General features: G+C 38.4%; 3 protein-coding genes across 4 annotated transcripts; all 3 read right to left on the minus strand.

Moving 5' to 3' along the window:
* Positions 1–575: 575 nt before the first annotated feature.
* mtch2 (mitochondrial carrier homolog 2) lies at positions 576–11,751 on the minus strand. The gene is made up of 13 exons (XM_044353617.1): positions 11,625–11,751; positions 10,692–10,776; positions 9,223–9,329; positions 7,507–7,533; positions 5,893–5,949; positions 5,294–5,351; positions 5,080–5,131; positions 4,926–4,985; positions 3,534–3,627; positions 2,963–3,010; positions 2,798–2,865; positions 2,642–2,717; positions 576–1,418 (listed from the first exon to the last, which is right to left on the minus strand). The coding sequence occupies exons 1-13, from the start codon at positions 11,709–11,711 to the stop codon at positions 1,332–1,334; spliced, it is 906 nt and encodes a 301-aa protein (XP_044209552.1). The 5' UTR covers positions 11,712–11,751; the 3' UTR covers positions 576–1,331.
* Positions 11,752–13,288: 1,537 nt separating this feature from the next.
* Positions 13,289–16,996, minus strand: LOC122984046 (hatching enzyme 1.2-like). Its single transcript, XM_044354366.1, has 8 exons — positions 16,752–16,996; positions 15,992–16,067; positions 15,736–15,891; positions 14,839–14,959; positions 14,581–14,759; positions 13,806–13,887; positions 13,563–13,687; positions 13,289–13,426 (listed from the first exon to the last, which is right to left on the minus strand). Coding segments are annotated over exons 1-8 (819 nt in total). The 5' UTR covers positions 16,830–16,996; the 3' UTR covers positions 13,289–13,424.
* Positions 16,997–19,527: 2,531 nt separating this feature from the next.
* LOC122983925 (low choriolytic enzyme-like) lies at positions 19,528–24,353 on the minus strand. 2 transcript variants are annotated; one of them, XM_044354161.1, is made up of 10 exons: positions 24,245–24,353; positions 23,888–23,918; positions 23,694–23,759; positions 23,275–23,427; positions 22,434–22,551; positions 22,064–22,242; positions 21,642–21,723; positions 20,222–20,346; positions 19,863–19,920; positions 19,528–19,630 (listed from the first exon to the last, which is right to left on the minus strand). In XM_044354161.1, the coding sequence occupies exons 1-9, from the start codon at positions 24,305–24,307 to the stop codon at positions 19,871–19,873; spliced, it is 867 nt and encodes a 288-aa protein (XP_044210096.1). In that variant the 5' UTR covers positions 24,308–24,353; the 3' UTR covers positions 19,528–19,630; positions 19,863–19,870. The 2 variants fall into 2 exon arrangements, with proteins under 2 accessions (XP_044210096.1, XP_044210175.1); XM_044354240.1 differs by having other exon boundaries at positions 20,218–20,346.
* Positions 24,354–25,248: the final 895 nt, after the last annotated feature.

The following is a 25,248-nucleotide window of genomic DNA, read 5'->3' on the forward strand; positions in this document are numbered from 1 at the left end:
CTGTCTGCATTTAGCCTCAGCCCCACTGGTTGCTACTGACGATGTAAATCTAAAGAAAACAAAAAAGGATCACAAATATATAGCTTCATTTTTAAATGGCTCAATAATGTCCTGAAACAGCTGATCACTGTAGTTTATCACACATTACTCCAACAGGAGGAAATAGTGTATTTGTTGGGGACTATTTTAATTGGCAGATTAAGACATTTATTATTATTTCTGACAGCAGGATGGTGTGTGTGTATGGGAGATTGAGTCAAGGAAACTACAGTGTGTGTTCATGGTAATGAAGGAACATATCATCAGTGCAATAATGTGGCTCAATGATGTGTTTTTAATAGTTTTTAGACAATAACGGAGCTCTACGACACAGAGGAATAAGATGATTCCACACACTTCATTGTTGTTTTCTTGGAGTGAGACAATAAGAAAAACTTTGCTAACAGCTTTATTTTGAAACTCTGTATCTTAGCACGCTTGTGTGCAGGATCCTTTAATGTTTGATGGTGTTCCTAAGTGCAACGTATCACTTCACATACTTCTCTAATTCTACACAAACACCTTTACAAGAAAGACAAGGTCAAAAAAGCAAGTTTTTATTTGGGTCAGTCAGAATGAGTTGATACAAGCCTTTTTGACTATTCAGAGTGCCAGAGAGAGTGTGGTCAGCTCAGGCTACTCTGCATGCCTCTGTACACTCATACATGCTCCTACACAACCCCCCACAGTCTCTCCCCCCTCCTGTTCATTAGCATTACGCGCACGCCCAGCAGTGAGCTTTACAATAATTAAACACACCAAGACAATACCACATGACGAGAGGTCCCACTGGATCATTAACGTGAATTATTAGACGTTACCACATGCAGACTGAAGTGCTGTTTTCAAACAAACGAATCCCATCACGTGGATGAAGGGAAATCATTGTCAATTGATAATCTATAGAAAAAAAAAAAAAAAACATGGGGTAGGGGAGCACTTACACATCGGTCTGTCCTTACATAATGCAGACTGGTTTGACAGCATGATCCGTTCTTCAGTAGTTTTTGTACATGTGGGTTTTAAAAAGGAGAAAAGCCGTTACGCTCCAACTCATTGTAAATTTCTGTTAATAAAACAAAGCCTGCTTGAAATTAACTGGAAACTAATGCGTTTTTTTAATTTACATGGTGACAGGTTAAGAAAAAAAAAAAAAAAACTCATAGTAAACAAGTGCATACAAAAAAAAAAATATTCAAGTGCAGACTGTTCCAACCCCCAGATCAGGCAATGTTGATTTTTTTCCTTTTTTTTATTATCACAACTATGTTCAGCTCAGTTCTCTTGAGGCTTTAAAAAAATCTCTTCTGGTCGATCGCGTATGTCTTTCCTGCTGGAAGCTTCCGGAAAAATAAACTGTTGCCTCTGCTCATGTTGCCCTGAAATGAAGAGAGGAGAGAGAGACGGTAGGTCAGTTGAGATTCATCAGTTCGCTCTCACTGAAGACGTCATGCCAAGTTTGATTCATCGCTGTTGCAAAGCTGCGTGATCCCCCGTGACGATGAAGTGTCATGTTGTTAGGACAATAGCTTCTGTAGAGACAGCATGTGTTCAGTCTGTTCTTCTTTTTTTGGTCAAAACAAGCTTTCGTAAAACATCTCTCCTCAAGAAATATCTCTGTCTGAGCTCCATCTGCTGGTTGCAACTTTCAAAAATGAATAAAGTTGATAAAATACTTTTAGTAGGACCAAAAATGTATTAGTATGTAACAGTTTTGGCCAGTTAGGAGTGATTTCCTGCTCTGAGAAGCTTGATAAACAGGCTACGGTCACCATCCTTCAGTGCATCTTGGAATTGTTCTGTTTGTAACTGGTGTGAAAACTAACTAAAACTTGATTTGACTTATTCACAAGATTCCCACAAGCACTTCAAAACACTCCAAAGTCCCTCCACTAATGCTACATGCTTCTTCAAACCACAAGCATCACCTATTAAATCCTCCAAAAATCAAGTTGACATTGTCTGAAGTGCTGCACAGAAATAGTTCATGTAATTACAGTGAAGTGCTGCCACTGATGACACTGTTCAAGCTCTAGATCTGATGAATGAAACTAATAAAGTAGAAAGATTTTAACGAGTGACAGTTTGTTTTAGAGAGGAAAAAGGTTTCCATCTGTCCAGTCTGCACACGTTGATAGACTGTTAATGTCAGATGTAACTCCAACTTTACTCAAACTAGATTTCTGGTTCACACTTTTGTCTTTATTTTAAATCCAGTTTAATCCAGGGTCCAGTCTCATTTAGTGCTGTTGTGTGTGAGATTTTAAGAAAGTGTGATAGCATGAACACACACTGTGTCTTATGTCGCCAAGTGAAAACACGAGAAGTTTCTGTTTGCTAATAATACACGGTTGGTTGATCGTGCTAGTGGCTCTCTCCATATTAAAATGAATTAATTCTTAATTTTATCATTACATCAAAGCAATAAATGCTGCACAATTGCACTGATGGACATAAAAGCTCACGTGGTTACTGGTGAAAATGTAACTCATACGTCTGTCAGATGTGAATCAGGAATATATAAACCTTCTTTGAACGCTAACTAGCCATACAGCTGTTAGACAGAAGTCTTCAAGTGGAGTCAGACGTGTGATGTATTTACCTCTCTGCTTAGATGCCTCCAGCAGTCCACCCAGGTGGGATATACTGATGCATAGGGCGGCAGGCCTCCAGCGAGCCTGGGGAGCGATCAAGAGAAATATGAGTGTGCTTGATATGACGTGACGATTTTGCAACAGTAAATTACCTGCCAACTCACCCGCAGTTATTGACAGCCATGAGGTTTGACACCAAAACAAAAGGGTATGTGAGCATACTGGCGAAGAACTGGAGGAGAGAGCAGAGGAAGAACGTGACGTGAGCAATAAGCTACAGACAAGACGGGACAGATTGTGGTGTAAGTGATGCAGACTGTCACACTCACCCCCGTCACAGCCTGAGAGCAGTTCTTGATTTCTCCTGTGTGACTCATCTGTGCACAAGAAGACATGACTGTGTTAATGCTGTTCACTTCTCTGAAGCAAAACACAACAATACCCCAAATATTCATACGTGTCTCCTCATGTACGCTAACAGACTAAATGTTTTTATTAGCTGAATGTATGATTTATGAAACATTGATATTCCTGTCCATGCATAATGATCTAACTACAGTAACTTATGGTACAGTTAACTGTATTGTCATTGTTACTATGTTTCTATATGTTTCTAGATTTTTCCCTGTTCCAATAAAGTGGTCATGACAGTATTTTGCATGACTGAAACTGAATGGGAGTCCAGTGTTGGAGCATTTAACAGGTGTAAAGAATGTGTAAATGTTTGTGGGTTGGTGTGTAAATACTATTTCAGAATTTGAGAGATGTGTTTACTCTCCTCTACGGCCTTGTACACAAGCTGCCTCGCACGAGTATTTCAGAGCACCTAAGTCCTTAAACCAAACTAAACAGATAACAGAACCCTTAACTGGACTTAGAGGCATAAAAGAAGAAGCATACCGAGTCATCGATGGCGTATGTATTGATGACGTGAGCCAGCAGGTTACAAATCCACAGAGACAGGACGTCACCGAGCAGGCGAGGGATCAAACCACTGGAAAGAAGAAGACAATATCGTTTCTGATTAAAACATCTTGAATATGAGGAAGACAAATAATCAGCATATAGACCGCAGCATCATACAAAAGTAATACTCTACTCATCAAGGTGTCAATCAGCACTAAACCACTTCTCATCATTAGACTTTGTATATTTAATTAGTGAAAATCTCTCTCTCTCTCTACCCATGCACTCAACGTTTGTTTGTTTATGGCCTCTTAGAGCTTTCCCACTTTCTCCAAACAGTGGACAATTTATTACAAGCACGTTTAATGGTGCAGACCCACCAGAGTCTAGCTGGGATGCATCTGGACGCAGCGGACCACTGAACTCTCTGACTGGTGGGCGACGTACTGTGAGTTGGGCAGTGTTCGGTTTTCGCTCTACTGTTTTCAACATGGCGGCCGAGTTACGTATAATCTCGTTTTACAGCTAAACAGTACACTAAAGTATGTTTTGAGGAGAGAAATGAGCTGGCTGTGTTGAGCTCATTTGCATTAAGTTGAAGCTGAGTCGTAATTATGTAAATTCAGATATGACGGTCGGTCCGTCAACTCGCCGTGCTGTATCTATCATGCACTGCACGGATAGATCTCCTGCTCTACATAAAACATGAACGGGATCCGTCGGCTTGATATCCATCAACGGATTTGGTGTGTATGCACTTTAAGTTTGATGCAATCCAATATTACACATACAAATTACTTTTCGCCCACGTTTGTGGCTTTAAGGACCAGTGTGTAAGATTTAGTGCCATCTAGTGGTGAGGTTGCAGATTGCAGACACCTTTCAAGTGTGCAGGAGAACCTACAGTGGCCAAGGAAACTCGAGAAAATGTGAAAGGCCCTCTCTAGAGTCAGTGTTTGGTTTGTTTGTTCTGGGCTACTGTAGAAACATGGCGGTGCAACATGACGGGCTCCGTGGAAGAGGACCCGCTCCCTCATTCATTCATAATGAAAACACAACAATTCTTATTTTCATGGGATTATACTCTAATTAACACATACCTATGAATATTATATTCCATTTCTGCCAAGTCCGTCCTGCTAGATATCACTAAATTCTACACACTGCACCTTTAAAATACATCAGTACCAGTCAAAAGTCTAGACGCTCATTTAAGGGAATGGGAAGGTGGTGCTGTACATCAGTACAATGTATCTATAATAACCAAATCATACTGCACTCTTAAACTGATCGTGCTGAAACCAAAATTATTAAAAGTTGACCATCAAGGCAATACACCGAAAACCTGAGAGAGAGAGAGAGAGAAAAAAGAAGAGTTAAACTTACGCAAAGAAGCCCAGTATGCCTTCTTCTCTGTAGACGGTGACGATGGAGTCAAAGACCCCACTGACAACAACAGAAAAGGATTTTTTTTTTTAAAGTTTTACAATTCTCATGTTTATTATCATTGACATTTATGACTATGACATTAAAACTTTACCCATATTTTGCTTCTCTCCCAATAAATTGGACCATACATCGCAAAGTAATCACTGAAAAACAAGTCAGAGAAAACATACTTGCAGACTAGTATCACACAGATCCAAAACATTCAAACCATTTGAAATCTCTAGAACGACCTCTGGAGGTATCACATGCTAGCTAGAGTTAAAGCTATCAAAAGGTTTGAGCAGCTGCAGACATCGATGACGTACCATGAAAGGGATGTGTGACGATGGTGGCACAGGAACGAGCAATCATCTCTTTGGTTGTCTGTGGAGACAGAAAACGATCAACTGTATGAAACATCATAGAAGAGTATAGATACCAGCATATCTCTGATATCATAGATTTGAGTGGACATACCCATTACATATATTCAATTCAAATTCTGCTTTATTGGCGCTGACTGCAATGTTCTTGGCCAATTCAGATTCCGATTTTTGCAAAGTCTGACTTGCTGATTCCAATTTTCTTTCTTTATAAGAATTGAATAAGAAAGATTTGTTTTCTTTCTTTATACATTTCCTTTATTTCTAAGAACTATAATTGACAGCATACACAAACATTGTTGTAACTATTATTTAATGGAATATTGAAATTCAACTGTACGTTCATTAACTATTTAAATAACATTATTCCTCTTGGACTCGGGCATGTTCACCACAGTGATGGTTTTTCTTTGGACTTGAAGTTATAATAAATTGTGAGCTTTCTACACTGTACTGTCTGGGCTGCACATATGCACAATATGTTCTAGAGTAATTAAAAAGTGACAAATATCACTGTTTTCTGGCCTCTGGCAGTGTCTTACCTCGTTAACAACGTGCTGTAGGGAGCCCTCCACAGCCTTCTGCTGGCCGCCCAGTACCTGGACAGACCAGACAAACCTCACAATTATCCATCATTTTCACCAAATTGCTGCATTCCTGTTTGTTTCATCACATCTGAAGAACCGCTAACATCAGGTAAATTAGACTGATAGTGGAAAGCAATTTTCAAGTGAGAACACAACAACACTTTGCCATTTACTGTTGTGAGACATGAAGAGAATGGCGTGACTTGAATAAAGGTTGGAAATAAGATGAAGATGTAGGTTGGTGGAAAGGGAGACTGAAGCAGCTGACTCACGGGGGATTACTGTCTCCAAAACCTCAATGTTTTACTACATATTGAAACAATTAACAATTAAGTTTTGTCTCTGGCATACACTGAACCCACTCCATCTTTAGTCTAACTACTTAGACAGCAGACTACATAGTTTAAACTAGAGCTGCAATGATTTAATGATACGTTGTCAACTATTAACTTAATCAACAACTATTCTGATAATCAATTGATATTTTGAGCCCAGATTCTCTGATTCCAGCCTCTCAAATGTGAACATTTTCTGTTTCTTTAGTCTTCTATGACAGTAAAATGAATATCTTTGGGTTCTCAAAGATGTCATCTTGGGCTCTGAGAAACTGTGATTGATATTTTTCACGATTTTCGCCCACTTTATAGACCAAACAATTAATCCATTAAATTAATCGATAATGAAAATAATCATTAGTTGCAGCTAGGGTTGGGCGATATAGACAAAATCAAATATCACAATCTTTGACCACATAGTCTATAAGTGCAGGAAATGTTCATCCCAACATGAAAAAATGGTGCCTGTTTGCAATTTAAATGAATGCAGTAAACACACATTCAGGAGCAGGAAGAAGAACCACAGCCCAGGAAACAAAACTGAAACTAAGTTCCTGTGGTTTAGTGCTGGAATGTTCTTGAGTTCCTATAACAGTTCCTTGTTTCCTAGAAAAGTGCCTGCTGTTGCAAAGGGCCTCTGGGAAAAGAACAGTAGTGTATGAGTCACCTTTGACAGTCGGTGGGCTGGCCAACAGTTTCTCTAAGCTGCTTTTACATTCCTGAATATGTTTCAGTCTTACACAACTCCAGCCACCAACAACTGGCAACAACAAACAAACATTTCCAAAATGAAAACACACTGAATGACAACTGTTGGTGTCTGTATCACACATCTCAGCTCATATACATGTAAAGCTGCGTCACAGCCTACAAAATATCCTCTACTGTGTGTTCCACTAGGAAGGCCTTCACACAGCCTACAGCAGGCTGCACAAAGATTATTCAAATATTGACTTGATGTTTCAGAGTCTGTTTGCCGATAGTTAAGATCATACTTTAACTTGTTTTTCCTGATTCACTGTTGCAAAGATGTGTTTCAACCATTGCACACTGATGTGACTTTTTACATCAAATTAGCCTTCAGCAGTCTGTGAAAGCTTTTAGCTGTATGTGACTTGCTGAGTGTATTTTCTGTGTTTTCGGTGAGCATCAAAAGTCAGAAACAAATGTACTGTATTAATGTACATCACAACATCCTGATGATATCTAATCTATAATATATCCAAACTCTTACCTGAGGTGTGCCTTGTTCCTGACATTTCTGTAAGAAAGTAAAGGTAAACATTACAAAACTGCACATGTGCATAAAAGACTTGTTAGGTTCAGTAACATGAAGTCAAGACCAATGTGTATAACCCATTCACACCAGACAGTAATATGCATTTCTTATCATATATATATGTGTGTGTGTGTGTTTCTTCAGTTGGATGTTGGAGCTTCACTGTGCAGAATGATGTTTGTTTTCATATTCATCTGCTGCAGATGAAATTTCTCTGTCTGAAAATCTAATTTTAAAGGGTGGGTCTATGAGCAGGATTTGTGACATCACAACTAGTCACAACATCCTCTCCCCCTCCCAAACCTCGCAGTCCCTCAGATCCACCACAACAGCAGTTAAACTTGTGAGATGAGACATGTTTGTATATTCATAGATTCTAGGATTGTTAATGAGGGAGAAGGAACAGATGTCCTTTTAAATATTTTTACATGGTAATTATACTTTTTTTGTGGAGAAACCATATGAGACACACATTACTGTGTATGTCTGGGTGGGCTCATATAAATCTAGATTTAAAAGGCGCCCAAGCCAGCTGTATCCAGCAGGTTGTGAACAGTGAACGTAGAGCAACGTACAAGCAAGTCACAACTCTCTGGTGACACTGTTTCTAAATAAACAAAAAACATATCTTTAGTATTTCTGTGCAGCAAAGTCTTGTTACGTATTGGTCCACATATGAGCCAATAGTCAGTCAATAATACTGGTCAGCAGACTGTTGAAAACAGAGAATACAATGCAGTTATGACAGATCTACTCACTATGTGCACACCGGTTGCATATTAGAGGCACGTGGAAAGTGTGAACTTTCACAAGTCAGAAATTTGCTCTTATGACATCTTTTGCTGTGTGTGCAAAACAGGGTAAGAATTCAGTCAGTACTAGTAAGTGGTTACACATACACTGTTGCCAGACTTGTTCAAGGTTTTCATATTGAATCTTTTTGTTGTGGAGGAGAAACTGATTGTTGCTGTTGTAAGACAATATTGATACTATCTGAGTACAATTCTTTTGCCATGTACACAACAGCTGATAGTGAAACAGCATGTGTACATAATAAGTTCAGCTTCTTAACAGTCTAGACCTGCATTTTTTCCAGCACCGAGTAGAGAGTGTAACTATGGCCTTGTTCAGACTGTCAGCCTAAATCTGTTTTTTTTTGTATATCCAGATTGAATCCAGATTGATTTTAGAAAGTCTACAGATGCGTCTCAGTCCGGACGCTCTGTTGTGTCGCTCACAACGAGACACACGACGGCGTAGTGCGTCAGAGCAGCTGAGCAGAGTCAGTCAACGGAGGAGTTCTGCACCACAACTTGACACAACGACTGTTTGGAGGGTTAGATAACAGATCTCTATTTCTCATACTTCTGCATTGGAAAGCCGCGTCATTAGTGTGCGTAGTTACTGACACCTACGTCGTTACCACAGCAACCCATGCAGATAGGTCGGTGATGTTAATTTACGACCACGAAAAGCAAGCAGGCTAAGACACCGAACAAACTGACGTGTTCTGTCCTTCTGCTCAGTACTATTAACGGCGCAGCCCAAGCATACAACTATGCAAATAGCCTAAATTTATACTGGCTATTTTTCTATATATACACATAAAGCTTAAACACAAAAATCCTCATGGCGCTGGGCCCCAGGTGCACTAAGTCTATCCAGACTTACCTGCACAACTTTGCTGTGCACGACAGTCCCGATGGTGCCGGCACACAGCCTTGGACCAAGCCCTTTGAAGAGACCCGCTTTCCCATCAATCTTGATGATGTGTTTTGCTGAGACATTTAACAAAAAAAAAAAAAAAAGAAACAACAGATGGCAGAATAAGTCATACGTGACATTTTAAAAAGAGGCATGATGCTTATAAAATAAAAAAGATGTCTTAAGAAACCACAGTTATGTCATTTTCAAAAAAACAAACATCCTTTAATATTTGAGATCTCACACTATTGCAGACTAAAGTAAAAACTTTAATTTACTATCCATGATCTCATCATAATAACTTTCAGATTTTGTCACTTTTCAAAGCCTTAGAAAAATGCAAAAAAATGGCCTCAGAGTTTCTTTGATTCCTTAACATAACTATAACTCAAGAGACTTAACTGGACTTTCTCTTGTTGTTCCTACAGTTGGATGTTTGAGCTTCACTGTGCAGAATGATGTATGTGCACAATTTTTTTTTAAGGCGCAGCACCACAACTAGTTTGGAGTCAATCATGGTCCAATATTCAACTATATAAAAGTGTGATGTGGACTCTTGAAGCCTCCAGAGCACATAGACTAATAATGGACTTTACAGCAGTGTTTTTCAATCCTGGTCCTGGAGCAGCCCTGCCATGCATGTTTCAGATGTTTCCTTGCTCCAACACAACTGGTTCGAATGAATGGGTGGTTATCAGGTGTCTGCAGCGCTTGATGTGTGTCAGGTGTGTTGGAGCAGGGAAACATCTAAAACATGCAGGGCAGGGGTGAAAACATTGCTTTACAGTGAAGTAGGAGGCATCTTGTTTCCAGCAATTAAACTTTTGAATTTAAATACATTTGCATATTCATAGGTTCTAGAATTTTTAATGAGGGAGGACAAATAGATGCAATTTTAAGGATTTTAAAGTGATAATTATACACATGTGTTGTGGTGATCTTTAAGTACAAATATTTAGTCTTTGGAGCCACAGATTCCTCCTGACAAGCAGTGAGGGAGCTGACACATTTTCACAAACATCACAAATTTGAGTCTGCTTGAGGGAAAAGCAAAACTGCATCTGACTCCGTAAAAGGTGGGATGTAGTCGGCTGACAGCCCTTAGTTCTACATAACGCAACTAAAGCCCCTTTCAGACATGCACCTCGTTTCCTAAATGCGCGACCTCACGTTTGAACAAACACAGTCACTTTTGTTGTAAAAGTCAGAGCAGAATCCAAACATAGAAATATTTCCATAACACTTATAACACAGTTCAAGTCTCAATTGAATGTTGTCACATTAATGAAAAAAAACAAAACAACAAAAAAAACACAGCAGCACAAAATTACTGGGAGATATTAAATTAACATCTTTCCCTGCCCTCTTATGAGCACTGAAATCAATGTTCTGGATGTCATTTGTGAAAAAGGCTCAGTCTGGAGAGACACACTCACCATAAGCAAACAGTCCCGGCAGCTGGTAGACTTGTCTGCCAAACAGGTTTCTGCCCAGTGAGGGAGGCAGTGGCTCATGTCCTACCTGTCAACACACACAAGAATAATAAAGTGATAAACATCTTTTACTGCTTTTCGTGGGCACTTTAATTATGTCTCAGAAACTCTCATACACTTCCTGTTTTCTTTTTGACACAGTCAGTCAACTTGTTGTCATTTTGGCTTCACTCTTTCATGTAATGTGTCAACTGTTCTCATTTTATCGTCTTCATACGGTGCAAAATCATCTCTGAGCTCAACTTAAATTTGTTTACAAAAACAACTTTAAAGCTAAGACAAGTTGACGGGGTAAATAATTAACATTGACATCAGCTAGTTAGCAAACCGGTAGTGTAGCTTCCAAGCTGTTTAGAGGGCCAAAGGGCGCCGGTGTTGTGTCGAAGTCTGTTCCCCCGTTGATATGTGTTTCCACTAACCTTAACCTGACCCAACCTTATCCCTAACCCTGAGCAGTGGTCCTCTGAGGTGCTTAACCTGATCCCAAGCTTACCTAAACCCTACACAGTTATCTCTGCTACGCCTAACTACAACCATAACCTATAAGTCCTAACCCCAGCCGCTTGTTTTGGCAGCAGAAGGTCACAGGGACAACAGACGGACACATCATGTAATTGATACTGTTATCGGGAACAGTTGCTGCTATGTTAATTAGATGCATACCGAATTAAATAGTCCGTGCTAATGATTCATGACAGTCCCGAAGTCATGCTCTGCACCACACGTCCATTTACAGATAAGCGAAGCAACATTTAACTGCGATATTTTCAACGGAGTTTGGCAGCTCCCTTCTCATTGTGTAGCTAACTGACAGTCAGTGCAGCAGTTCCTGGTCCTAAACCTTCACGGCGTCTCCACCAGCACTTCCCGTCTTACCTGAACCAGGACTTTGATGTACATCAAAGGGTGGGAGAGGACGGTGAGCCCTGATCCCAGTAACACTTGGCCACACGTGTCCGCCATTTTTGGTAAGACAGGACAGACAGGAAGTTCTTCTCTAGTTCTTCTTCCCTTCTTCTTTCTGAGGGCTCGATAAGCGTTCATATTTGATCTCGTTACAACAGTGGCGCCATCTAGCGAGGGGAAGTTTTTCACTCAAGCCATAAGACTACTAAATAACATACATACACACACGCGCACACATACACACACGCGCACGCGCAGACGCACGCACACACGCGCACACACACACACGAAATGCAATCTAACCTCTGCAATATTCTGACCAATGATAGTACGTGCAACCTTACATTGTTTAAAAATGTAGGCCTATATATATTTCAAAATATATATACAGTATTTATATATTTTTATTGCTTTTTATATTTTGTTTGTCTTTTTTTATACATATTTATTTACTGTTTTTACTGTAATGGAGCCTCCAAGCCAAAGTATTTCACATAATTGTACTTGTATAACTGGAGTGACAATAAACTTCTTGAAACTTTAATCTAGTGTTTACACACTTAAACTCTACTTGACCTGCCTATCCAACTGTTTCTCCCCATTTATTGAGAGAATTCAAAGTAGCCTAAAACAGTTACAACAGTAACAGAACATAAAAGTGCGGGGATAGTTAGGAAATTAATAATAACAAGTAAATGGAAATATATAAGTCAATAAAATAATTGACTGAGTTCTATAACTGCATTAAACAGTGAAACACAATATAAAATAGGAAACTAGAGAAACCATTATATATATATATATAATGGTTTTTATGCTTTTTTATAATGCTTTTTTATGATCACTCATATATATATATATATATATATATATATATACATACATATATATATACACACATTATTTAAAGGAATTAAAGAAAGCTGCCAAAAGGTACCAGAGGCAGTTTTCATTTTGGCTTGGTTTAAATGATTCATGGCTAATGAATGTGAAACTTTCCAAGAAAGCATAGACATCTATTGTACATATGAATTATTGCATGTGCTATCCAGAATATTTTTATTTTCAATTATAAGGTTTTAGTCACCATTTAGAAAAGTTGTAAGAGAAGTTCCTTTATTAAGTGAACTGCACTAGGAGACGTGCTTTTTTATGATCACTCATTGTCCCTTTCTGAGATGCTACATAGACTGATGATTTCTTGTTAAATTTCACCTTGGTAAAAAAATAAAAAAACTTAAATGATTTTGAAAAAGTCTTTTCTGGTTGGTAACCAACCCTTGATACCCGCTGGCTACATGTCCCACCGTTTGCCATATTGTCTTTTATCACTGGACCTGTTTTCACTTGCTTCCCTAACAGAATCCTGCAAGTCCACCCAGTGTGGGTTACTTTATTATTATGACTGTGATCAAGAAGAGCACAGCCAATTCCTGCATAGGACCTTCTAATTTCAAGTTAATCTAAGTTCCTATTAATATTAAGTCTAAAACTGTGGGACATTATAATGTCACCATTACATATGACATTATACTAGAAAAGCAAACTGCTGTTTGTTCTGAATAAATGCATAAATGAATGCTAAGTTTAGTTAACTTGGAAGAAAAACACACAAAAAGGATCCAATGACAGAATGTAGTCAAAGTAAGTTTATTGTATGACGATTGAGTGTTGTGCTGGTGAGTTCAGGTCTGCAGCTTCTGTTGTGCGGTGAGGATGAGGAGACAATCTTCTCTCTGATCTTTCTGTCAGCATGTGTGAACAAGCTTCCTCTGTAACAGTGAACAGCACAGTGTTGGGATCAGGTTAAAACTGAGCTTAATGGCAAAGAATGAAATACATACTATAGACAATCAGTGTGTATATGCCTGTGTGTTATATTCTTAATGTGCTCAGGTGGACACTCACAGCACTTGTAGAGCGTGTTGAGTCTGACGATGTCATTTTTGCTCATCTCCTTAGCGTTACCAAAGTTCACGTTGGAGTTAGGGATGGGGACCATGGTGGGCTGGTTGTTCTTGGAGAAGGCGTACCTATGGCACAACACACAGCAGTTAGGCTGTACCACAACACATCCTGCACACACAACACACAGAGAGTGAACATGTGTGTGTGTGCTGGATATTCATGGTTAAACCCAGTTGTTCTCACCTGTGGTACTGCATGACAGAGTTGTAATCATAGGAAGTGCCCTGGTTGAGGGTGGCAATCTTCCTGAAGTTGTGCTCCATTCCTAAGAGAAACACACAAGTTCATCTGTGTTTCGTTTGAATTCAGTCAAACCCCTTTACAAGTTGTATTTCCCCATTCATTATGCTGTTCAGGATCTATTTGTCCACTAGGAGGCACCAGGAAGTCACCATACTTACAGACTTACAGCTTCTTTTTTTTTTTAACCATGAGTATATTTTGTGGAGATGAAAGAAAGTACTTGAGGAACTCGGTCTTGTCAAACATCTTTCAACACTAGTTTGAACCATTTCATTTCTTCTGGTTTTTTGGTTTTTTGTCTCAAATCAGACAGGGTTGCATCACACCACAAAACCACAGTGTAAAAAAATCCATTCAGTAAAAGTTCTGCATTCAACATTTTGCTTAAGTAAATGTGTGGATATGTTAGCAAAAGACGGTTTACCATGTTCACCATCTTAGTTTAGCATGTAAGCATGTTAACACTTACTAATTAGAAAGAGTTGACACTAAATGTAATTTCGGGTTTTTCAGGATTGTCCAATATTTTTAAATAAAATAAATAAACAATAAAACAAACAAACATTTAAATAAAAAAAAGTTCTCACAAAACATAATTTGGGGTTTTTCAGAATTGTCCAATATCAATGTTCTTGTATGACTAAAGGGTTGCATTATCAGTGTATATGTGGCCTTTTTGTGAAAATGAATCTATTTGAGTGTAGAGCTCCATTACCAGACTGGACGTTTTGCAGCAGGACTCTGATGTGGTTGTCCCTGTCAGTGCGGGTCTGTTCATGGTTGAATCCCAGAGCGTGGAGCAGCTCGTGTTGGACGGTGCCATGGTAAAGGCATCCACTACGGGCCAGAGACACCACTTGCTTACCACCACGACGGCCAACGTAGGAGTAGCAGCTGGACAGGATCAGAGAAAAGTTGAAGAGCACTGGCAAAAGCTTTCAACTCAAACTGTTCATTGGTGTCGGTTTCCTACCCGTTCTGGGACTCAATGCTCAGCCAGTCACGGTCAGTGCTTCTGCTGGGCCTGAAGCGGATACAGGAGAAGGAAGAGAAGGACTCCAGTCCACGGGTGATGATGGCCTTCTCACGAGAGGCTGGCAGGATGACACCACACATCATTTAGCTTTTTACTGTCTCACAGCACAAGAAAAACAGAGTACTGTACCATACTGTCCCCAGTATATGACAGTATTTCTATTCCAGAAATTACATTAATACATTTGTATTATATTCAAGACAATTACATATTCACAACAGCAGATATTCTTTTTGAATGGAGAGAGTACTGGTGTAACAGCAGCCCCTACAGAGAGTGTTGCATTACACTACACTCTTACACTTACACATTACACTCTGTTTGTAGCCTCATTGTTGCTAGGCTAGTAAGTTTCTGGTTTCTAGTGTTTTAGAGTTAGTCATCCCTCAGACTGTTTAGTGAGTCCAGTTTAACTTACAGGAGTTTCAGATGGTTCATGTGTTTTGCTGCCACAGAGGAAATAAATTCCTGATCAGTGAAAACGAGTAGAAGCATCTCCTGACATCATCTGTTAAAGCAAGGCCAAATGACTTTTGCTAAACAATGACCACTGTGGCCACAAATAACAACTACTGGATAATGGTAAATGGTAAAACATAGTGTTACAAGAGAACACGAGAGAGAGGAGTTATAAAATCAGCAAATTGTCGGGTTTTTTTTGCTAACATTAGCCAACATAATCTACTGTATGACCAGTCGACCAAGTAAAGCTAAACCTCATGATGAGGATCTGAAAAAGAAAGTCTGAAAAATGCTAACAGCCAGAGAAAGTCATTACAGAATGCTTTAAGAGTCTGAGTATATATTTGATACTAGGCTATATCTGACACTTACAGAAGTGATTGGTGATGTAATAAGGAATGTAGACCTTCCCATCAGTAAACTTGCCCCACATGCAGCCTCGGCTGGTGCAGGGGTCAGCGTTCCTTTCGGCCTCGCTGTCAATGGCGATGTCTCCTCCAGTCAGGATGGGTTCATCTTGGGAACGGACTGAAACACATCAAACAGCCAGTTTAAAACCTGTTGAGCTGCTACTGATAATATTTAGAAGAAGAAGAAGAGCATTGGGACTGCAGCAGCTCACACTCACTCAGATTACTGTTGGCTCTTTCCAGAAGTTCAGAGACAGAAAACTCTACTGAGTTCTCCTCTGCAAGGTCCTCTGCTCAGTGACATCAACAACACCATTTCACTTTGATACATTAGTTACAATACTGGACAATACAATATTAATACAATTAGAATAGATTACATACCTGCCTGCAGGTTCAGGGTGGGATTAGAGAAGAAAAAAACAAACATGTATTAGAAATTAATAGAAACACGTGACATGAAATAACAGCTAAAAGCTAATAAAACTCTTCAGCCAAAGAACCAAATACTGAGTCTTAAAGTGACACATTAAAACTGTCTGAGTTATAAAGCAAACAAGCTGAGATACATGTTTTAGCTTATACAGTATCATGTAAACACAGAAATATATCCACATGGTCAAATCACCAACTGTGAGGAAAACTTCCTGCAGTTGCTGGTGAAAAAGCCTCCGTCCTTCTGTACATGCATATGTAAATCTGGTTTGTGCCACAAAAATGACCTATTTTTATTCATTGGTAAGCAAAAACTCAATTGAGGTGTGAATAAATGCTTAAATGAATTTCCTAGAATTGTGAATATGGAGCAAATGATAGACTTCATACATGATATGACATGGGGAGCATCTCATGTTTGTGACTGTGACAAAGGTTAAACATGCAATTTATAACATCTAGAAGTATGATACAGTATGACAAAGGACCAAATATGACACTTTGTTGTCATTGTCAATTGTTCCTCTTACAGTATGATCCTACCTGATTGTCAGCCCAACAGCAGGCAGACAGCAGCAGCAGAGCCAGAGCTGAGAACCTGAACACAGACATACGAGCCATCCTAACAGACCTACGAGACACTGACAGGAATCAGCTACAGCTTCAACAGGGCAATGAACAATATTTGAACCAAAAAACATACAGCTAAATCTAAATACACTGAGGGAAAGTGCACACGTTTCTGTTACATTCTGCTGCAGACATTTGCAGCTGACCTCACCTTGAATCTGATATGTGCAGCTGAGGTTTGGCTCCAGGTTTTTATACATGTTCAACTGTGTGGGAAAGCCCAAATATGGTTTATCTGAGTACAGAGAAACCCAAAGAATCAGCTGAACTCACAGGCTTATCAGTCACACGATGTAAAGAAACACCTCCATTCTGTAATTGGTGGGAAAAGGACACTTGTTTCACTTTCCATCATACATACATACTGTACAGAACACACGGATTTCATATGTTAAAAACATGTTCTATTTCCATGGTTTGCATTCAAGATTGAAAAGTTTAACAAATTGTAATTTACATACACCATTAATTTGACCTCTGGTGTTTTATATATTAATTAATTCTATATTGAATCATATGTCTGTGCTTTAATAATAATAATGAACTTAGAGTAAAACACCTGCATAGGTGAACAAAATAAAAGCAACACCTGTCCACTTCATAGAAAAAGACAATGGAAAACATAGAGGAGCATTTTTTTTTATTCTAATGCAGTCTATTACAAAACCACTACAAATTGCTACAGTTGTTAGAGTTGAATAGCTTTTCTTTACACAAATGTATTAGCCCATTTATTGCACAGCTATTGTAGAGGATAGTATATTTTATAAGTGTTTTTTTTATTTTATCTGCACCTATACCTTTTCAGAATAAGAACGTTCCTGGAGTCCCAAGGGGTTCAATATTATTTTTAAAAGGTTATTACAAATACATAATTACACAAAAACCTTTTTGAAATATATTTCAAAAAGGTGATTTTCATTTTCTTTGAAGTTCTTTTTAAAGTAAAAAAAATGCCCTTTTTCAAAAGTTTGTATTTTGTAGCCTAATGATGTTTTTTCTGCAATTCGTGTCATTTTTTCATGACCGTGACTTATCACTTCCTACTCACCTTTCAGCCTTCCTCTTAAGATAGAAAGCTTAACAACTCCAGCCGGATCCAGCCATTTAGCTCCTGTTAGCTTGCGCAACAATCATGTCAACGTAATTCTGAGTCAACAGTCTAGCTGCTGCTACACAGACACAGAAACTCAACATTGACTTTAGCTTAATGAGGCTGCACATGCTACCTACATAGCTGGCAAACTAGCAAGGTGATTGATTAATTTAGAATGACTTCAGCAGCATTTTGATTCCAAAGACACACAACACTATAAAGAGGTTGCTTTGGTTGCTCTAGCCAACAGGAGTTAATTAACACTGCTATGATATCAGATTCACATGTTTTTACCAATTTATTGTTTTTTTTAATGTCTTTTTTAATTCCATATGTCCCACATGTGTGTTAGTAGACATATTCAGCGTACTGAGTCTGACCAGAAAAAAAGGGTTATCAAGTACAGTATATGCTACAGTGTTAACACCTGTGTGTGTTTATCCAACAGCTTCACTGCAGCCTGTCCAAGGCCAACAAATCACTAAAAATGTGAACACTGCTGATAACCTGCATAGGTTATATTACAAATCTGAATTCAGTTTTTATCACTGTTTATGTTTCACTGCAATAACGTTCGGCTGCACATCATTTTCATTCATTTTGAATGTTGTGTTAACACTACACTTTTTAAACTGCATTCTCTTCACAGCCTAATGTCATGTGACTTCTATGATCAAAATGTTAAGATTCAGTCACAACATGGGTGCTGAAAACTAAACACCCAGCCGGTTTTGTTCATTGACAATTCCGACCAAGTTTTATTCTAACAAGATGGCTGCGTCCTCAATGTTGACAAAAAAGAGAAAACCAGTGTGACTTTGCGCAATTTTACTTTGAACTGAAAGCAAGAAGGAAAATATGGAGTAGCAGCTGACTAGAAGATGTGGATAACATGATGGTCTGTTTTATTTCTGCTTCAGTAATATTAAAATCATGTTGATTACAGTCTATAGAAGGTCTTTTGACAGCAGTCATGTGGGAAATCAGATAGAGGAACTGTTCAAACTGCAAGACCAAAATTTCTGACCCGAGGAAATCTAATTAAATAAGGTATCTTGACCCCCCTCAAACTAAACGTTGAATGACAGCAGATCTGGGGAAGATTCATCCTTATTCTTTAATTAGTCGGGGAGACCAATTTGGGGTTCAAATCAGGTTAAATCTGTAGTGTCTGGCCAGCATTACTGATGTAACAGATGTTATACGCCAACAATTAATTTGAAGGAATGAATTCAATATCTGTTGCCGCCTCAGTACTAAAACACAGCTGCTAGCAGTGCTGCTTCTACATTACATTAAATAACTTTGCATTGTATCATGTACATATTAGATTTAATGTTATAGTCCTATCTTCACCTGTTAATTAACAATGTACATTTTCTTTGTCGAATCTTTACAGGTAAGTATCTCATTTGGATCAAACAGAAACAGGCTGACATGATATGCGATATCTGAAAATGCATTTTTATTCATTATTAATATTCCATCAAGTGCACAAGCAGTTATACACATAGAGTATATGTAAAACTTGTGTTGTTGTCTCTGGACAACTGCGTTGCCAATACTTTTGAAGCTAATGAAATCAATATCATATTTTGCTAAATTAAATCAAATCTGAATTTTATTAAGCACATTCATGAAGCAGAAGATGCATTATTGGTGGTGCTTGTAGGTGAGAAGCTGCATGATTTGCCTCCTGTTGAAAAAACAATTGAAGATGTTAAAAATAACGATAACATGCATATGTGCGCACACTCTAGCGTATACATACAGTAAAACCAGTAAAACATTAAAGTCCTTTGGCTACAGTTCTATGATTTCATAATAAAACAAAGTACAGTAAATAGTAAAGATGAAAACCTCCATCTGACCACAAAATAATATGTTTACTTTATATCTCATTGATGATGGTGTGCACAGACACTTACTTTCTTTTCTAGAGGAATTCGTTTCCTTCCAAAGGTTCCACGTTAGGCCTGGTTGAATCTGAAATTGATTTTAAAAAGACAGCAAAATCTGAAAAAGTTGCTTCATTTCTTAAAAGTACTGCTGCAAAGTGAACATGCATATGTCTATTCACTAGTCTGTCCATTTTGGCAGTAGGGAGATAGATACAGTAGTATGATGAGAGTACAGTTGGTAGGTGGGTAGGCTAGTGGGTTAGTAGGTAGGAAGGTGAGGATGAGTAGAAAGGTGAGAAGGTCTGTAGTTCAGAGGGAATATACAGAAGGAACACAGATAGAAAACTAAGTAGTAACAGGCTAAAAATTGGGCAAAAGTTACCTACTGCAGCGATAAAGACGGTTCACCCGCAGGATGTCAACACGACTCATCTGGACAGCCCTGCCAATGGCTACATTGCTGTTGGGGATGGGAACAATGGTTGGCTCCCTGTTCCTAGAGAAGGCATACCTGTGGTGCAAACAGACAGTAGTGAAGATGAGTTTAAAATGCACACCTATAACAATTTTCTGTTTTCATAACTGCTCAAATCTTGTTCAATAGGAACCACTAGTTCATTCCTGTAGAGCTGAGTGACTACTGATGTACAGTATGGGAGGTGCATTCAGAATCTTTTCACCACTTGGGGGCAGAAAACTCAACAATAAGCTGAAAACATAATAATATAACGTAATCTGACATATCATCACTTTATAAAGTTGGTCTGACGAACATGTCTATACACACATCTAGCAGACATAGAGCACTATTAGCATTCATTTGGTTAAGTGCTGTGTCTACTTGATTAATGTAAGCTCTTCATCAGCTAGTCTAGCTGATGAACATTGAACATATTTAGCTGTTGAAGAGCAGGATGCAATATTTCTCTCATAAGTTGGAGAGTCCAAACCAGAGTTAAGTACAGAGTATTGGACATCCAAATGCTGATGTCACTCCACGTCTGCTGGATGTGTGTTCATCATGTTCACCACAACAACTTCACAAGGTGATCTTATGTCATTTGTGTTTACAGCTTGTTGTGCTGCCTCCATTGGCCAAAAAATGAATTAAGTTGATAATATCTTTAATTTAATTTTAATTTTTTTTTAATTCTAAGTTTTTTAAAACGGCATTGGAGCAGTAGCAAAAGTTTTAGCAGGCACTTAAAGGTCGAGTTCACTTTTTTTTTTCAAGCCTGTCTTAAAACAATATTCACATGCCCATATGTACATAGAAATAGAAATATTTGCATGCTGCAATCATTCCTCTTGTCCATACTGGCCATGAAGAGATCCCCCTCTAAGGTGATATAATAATATATAATGCAAGTGATGAGGTACAAAATCCTCAGGCCTTGCTCCCTGCGTAAATGCATTTTAAAGTTCATCTGAAGCTAACAAGAGGCTTCAACAGTCTGATGGACAAATCAATGGAGTAGCAAGCTTCCAAATTTGTAGTCATTTTAGTACAAAATTTTGAATTAAATTATTGTAAGTGTATATATATATGTGTGTATTTTCCCTCAGCTCTTTCATTGGAATTGCAGTAGGAGGGGATCTCTTCATGGCTAGTAAGGAGAGTAAGAATGAAGGAAAATGTCCAGTAACTCTTGCAACATACATATGGGTATGTGACTATTGTTTTAATACAGACTTGAAAAAATGTCAACCTGTCCTTTAAAAATGGTTTGTCATGTTATAATTACATGACTTAATATTAATGATTTGCATCATTATACTGTTCAGTGAGTGAACTATGAGACCTACCTTCCATAGTGCATGACAGAGCTGTAGTCATAGGGAGTGCCAAGGTTATTTGTCCGAATCCTCCTGAAGTTGTGCTCCTGTCCTGCAGGGGAATCACACAAGTCATTCATATTTGATATCTGTTTGATTACAGTTTGACAGTCAAAATGGCTGAAAAGTGCAGTAAGTGAAAAGCATGAATAGCTATATCTGCAGGAACTACATATGTCACTATTTCTGTACAAATGGTTGCTCATTCATGAGGTTGAGTCATTTATTTGTAGGTAGTAAAGGTCAGCTGTATTAATTGCAGTACCCTGTTTTTTTTTTTTTTTTTTTTTTTTTTTTTTTTGGAAAAGCATTATTAAAGTCATAGTCATATTCTACATAATGAAAATCTTTTTCAAATTGTCGGTCAAGACTTTGATTGTAACGTAACCCACCACGAATGACGTTCTGGAGGAGGATTCGAACATGCCGGTCCCTGTCAGAGCGAGTCTGTTCATGGTTGAAGCCCAAGGCGTGGAGCAGCTCATGTTGGACGATCTGGTGGTAAACACACCCCTGGCGACTCAGTGACACTATCTGGCCGCTACCACGACGCCCGACAAATGAGTAACACCTGAAACAGAGCAGTTGATAAAACTATCAAACCATAAAAGAGCCTTAGCATTCCCTCAAGAATATCCCACATCATGTCCTTAGACACACCATGTTTGTTGACAAACTCCGGTGTAAGACCATAGGTGTAAACAGGGTCTCTGAGTGCATTCAGGCATGTGAATGTGGTATAGTGCATTGTGTGGTCCATACCCTGAGCGAGACTGGATGTCCACAAAGTCCCTCTGTCTATTCACGGGGGTGAAGCGGACGCAGGTGGACTGAGCAAACGACCGCAGACCTCGAATGATGACGTCTCTCTCTCTGCGGGCTTAACAGAAAAAAAAACAAACACTTATTATCTGTGTAGTTGGTTTTATTGTCTTAATCTTGATGGGCAGAAAGTGATTCGTTCTGCCACTGTTTTAAAAGGGGACTGTGTAATTTATGCTGAACAGTAGCCACTGTAGTAAAAATGGGGCAACTACTAGAGATGTAAATAAGAAATCACTTTGCTGATCTGAATCATTTCGTTCAGTTCAAAGATTTGTAGTCACTAACTATGTAAATGCAACTCAGTACATACAAAAGTAAATGAACGGATCATCGTTCAAACGCACCACATATCGACATGTTGTTCAGCACCGATGACTGTCTTTGGTTCAGTTGTATGTCCAGTTTGTTGGTAGTTATTATTGAGTTCAGTAGCTTCAGTTTAAAGATTTGTTGTTTAAGATTTGTGCAACACTTCTAGCCATTAGAGATTATGGCACATTGTATTTGAATATTGATCTGACACATGCTAAAACATAGCGGATGAGTAGCACTAGAGAATAGCAATAGTCTGCAAACTCACTCAATAATGTCTGTTTTACATATGCATCAGTCATTTAAGCTAAGCGTTTAAGCTAACGGTCATGCCAAGAGAATTAAGGCCGTAGCAGCAAAACCCCTGAGTGTACTGAACTGAGCAAGGGTGCGTTATATTTTGCTCTTCCATCTTTCACAAAACCAAAGTAATGCCTTCAAAAGCTAGATGGTTAGTGAGACTTACAGTACTGGTTGGAAATGCGGTAAGGTACGTAGACGTTGCCATCACTGGCTTTAGGCCACAGGCAGCCTCGTGCGGTGCAGGGGTCAGCGTTTCCAAGACCCGTTGGCACTGCTATGTCTCCAAACATCACCAGAGGTTCATCAAGGTCCTTTCCTGTAAAATGACATGATTATGGTTGAGGAAAAGTTTTCATCTTTTTACTCAAGCATAAACTCTCCTTATCCACTGACGGTTTCAAATATTTTAAGGCTAATATACTGTAATGCTTGCATTATGTAATCTCAGTTTAGATGTAAAATGATTGTCTTGTTCTTTGCATTTGCTGCTGGAATGACAATTTCACCAAAGATGAGGTTTTATCATATTTTACTAAATCTGTTCTTCATAACACAAATCAGCTGCAGTGGAGATGAACATACCCAGATTGGCATTTGCCTTCTCTAACAGTGTGGAGACACTGAAATCATCATCCTCAATGGTGTTGCCTGTGGAATAGAAACAGTTAGTTCATGTAATTTGATTTAACTTAATTAATTGCTATATATTTACATTAACACTATATATTTACATCAAGCAAATACATTTTACTTTATGAAATGTAGGCATGTCTTACCAGAGGATTCATCACTCTTTTCGAATGAAGCCTGTGATAGGATGCAGAATTAAAAAGGTTTGTCAAATGCAACTGAATTGATATGATGCCTCTGTGATCTTGTCTGAATTAAATATTATCTTCTGTGTAAATTCAGATAGTCAGTTGAATTCCTGCAGACTTCAATTTCAGAGGCTGCTATTGGATGAACATATGCATTTCTTTGTGGAACCACAATGGAATACAATGTAAAAACTAAAAGTATAAAATGAAAGACAAAATCCTTTTTGTTTTCTTTTCTTTTGCAATTCACCAATTATCTTTTAGAAACATTCTCTTTCTGACCGTATTAATATAAAGGTGTCTGTTGATGCTTACCTGTACGGTGAAACTCTGGGCAGAGCAGAGGAGGACGCTGAGCACAGCAGTCTGGAGGATCATGGCTGGTTACAGGACAGCAACAACAGACCAAGAAGACACCCAGAGAGACAGAAGATCTCAACCTTATATTGGTGGAGAGCCAACTACCTTTCATCCAAATATGGCATGTTGCTCAATAACAGTAATGCAAGAAGTACTCAGATCCAACACAACAGTGTAAAATACTCCATTACAAGTAAAAGTCCTGCTTTTAAAATCCTACTTAAGTAAAGGTTAATACATATTGTCAGCTTAAGTTACTTAAAGTATTAAAAGGGTTAGGGTTTTGCAGAAAATTGGGATAGGAACAAAGATAAGTTTTCTTTTCTCTAATCTTTTCATTTTCTGTTAAAATATTAGAGAATTTAACTTGTTAGTGCCTCAACAATGAATTAAACAAAATAATCTGAGATGTTTAGAGGGAAAATATCTCTTTAGTGGCACTGCTAGGCACCACAAATACATACCACTTTTTTAAGAAGGGGTAACAGGCCAAAAAGGTTGGGAAACACTGATTTTATCTTTAACAATGCATTTTATTTTATAAAGTTTATCATTTGTTTTTTTTAATGTACAATTTTAAGTAACAAGTGACTAAAGCTGTCAAATGAATGTAGTGGAGTAAAATGTACAATATTTGGAGTGGGTTATATGTGTAAAGTGGCTTATACTTGAGTAAAGTACAAGTGCCTCAGAATTGTACAGTACTTGAGTAAATGTACATAGTTACATTCCACCACTGCTCAACAGAGACTTACTGACGAATTCAGCTCAAGTGGAAGTGGTTATTATTGTTGAAATCAGGCTGTGGTTTTGTGTAAGATGTGGGCTTGTTTTGTATTCTGCTGTCTCATTTCCAAGCAGAAAAAGTATACAGCTTTTAACTGTAAATGATCTGTAGTGGTACAGGAAATACTTAGCTCCTTTACTGAGAAAATAGTCCATTACAAGAAAAAGTCATG

Source organism: Thunnus albacares, chromosome 1 (genome assembly GCF_914725855.1).
Source record: "Thunnus albacares chromosome 1, fThuAlb1.1, whole genome shotgun sequence".
In the NCBI taxonomy this organism is placed as follows: Eukaryota; Metazoa; Chordata; class Actinopteri; order Scombriformes; family Scombridae; genus Thunnus; species Thunnus albacares.

Coding starts and splice junctions, on each gene's coding strand:
- mtch2 (XM_044353617.1), bottom strand. CDS start 11,711: ATGGCGGACACGTGTGGCCAAGTGTTACTGGGATCAGGGCTCACCGTC. Junction 5,352..5,892: donor TACAGCACGTTGTTAACGAG/GTAAGACACTGC, acceptor CTGTCTCCACAG/ACAACCAAAGAGATGATTGC. Junction 1,419..2,641: donor GGAGGCATCTAAGCAGAGAG/GTAAATACATCA, acceptor TCTTCATTTCAG/GGCAACATGAGCAGAGGCAA.
- LOC122984046 (XM_044354366.1), bottom strand. CDS start 16,829: ATGGCTCGTATGTCTGTGTTCAGGTTCTCAGCTCTGGCTCTGCTGCTG. Junction 15,892..15,991: donor AAGAGCCAACAGTAATCTGA/GTGAGTGTGAGC, acceptor GATGTGTTTCAG/TCCGTTCCCAAGATGAACCC. Junction 14,960..15,735: donor TTACATCACCAATCACTTCT/GTAAGTGTCAGA, acceptor TCATCCTGCCAG/CCTCTCGTGAGAAGGCCATC.
- LOC122983925 (XM_044354161.1), bottom strand. CDS start 24,307: ATGATCCTCCAGACTGCTGTGCTCAGCGTCCTCCTCTGCTCTGCCCAG. Junction 21,724..22,063: donor CCTCCAGAACGTCATTCGTG/GTGGGTTACGTT, acceptor ATTCCCCTGCAG/GACAGGAGCACAACTTCAGG. Junction 20,347..21,641: donor TCTGTCATGCACTATGGAAG/GTAGGTCTCATA, acceptor TTTGCACCACAG/GTATGCCTTCTCTAGGAACA.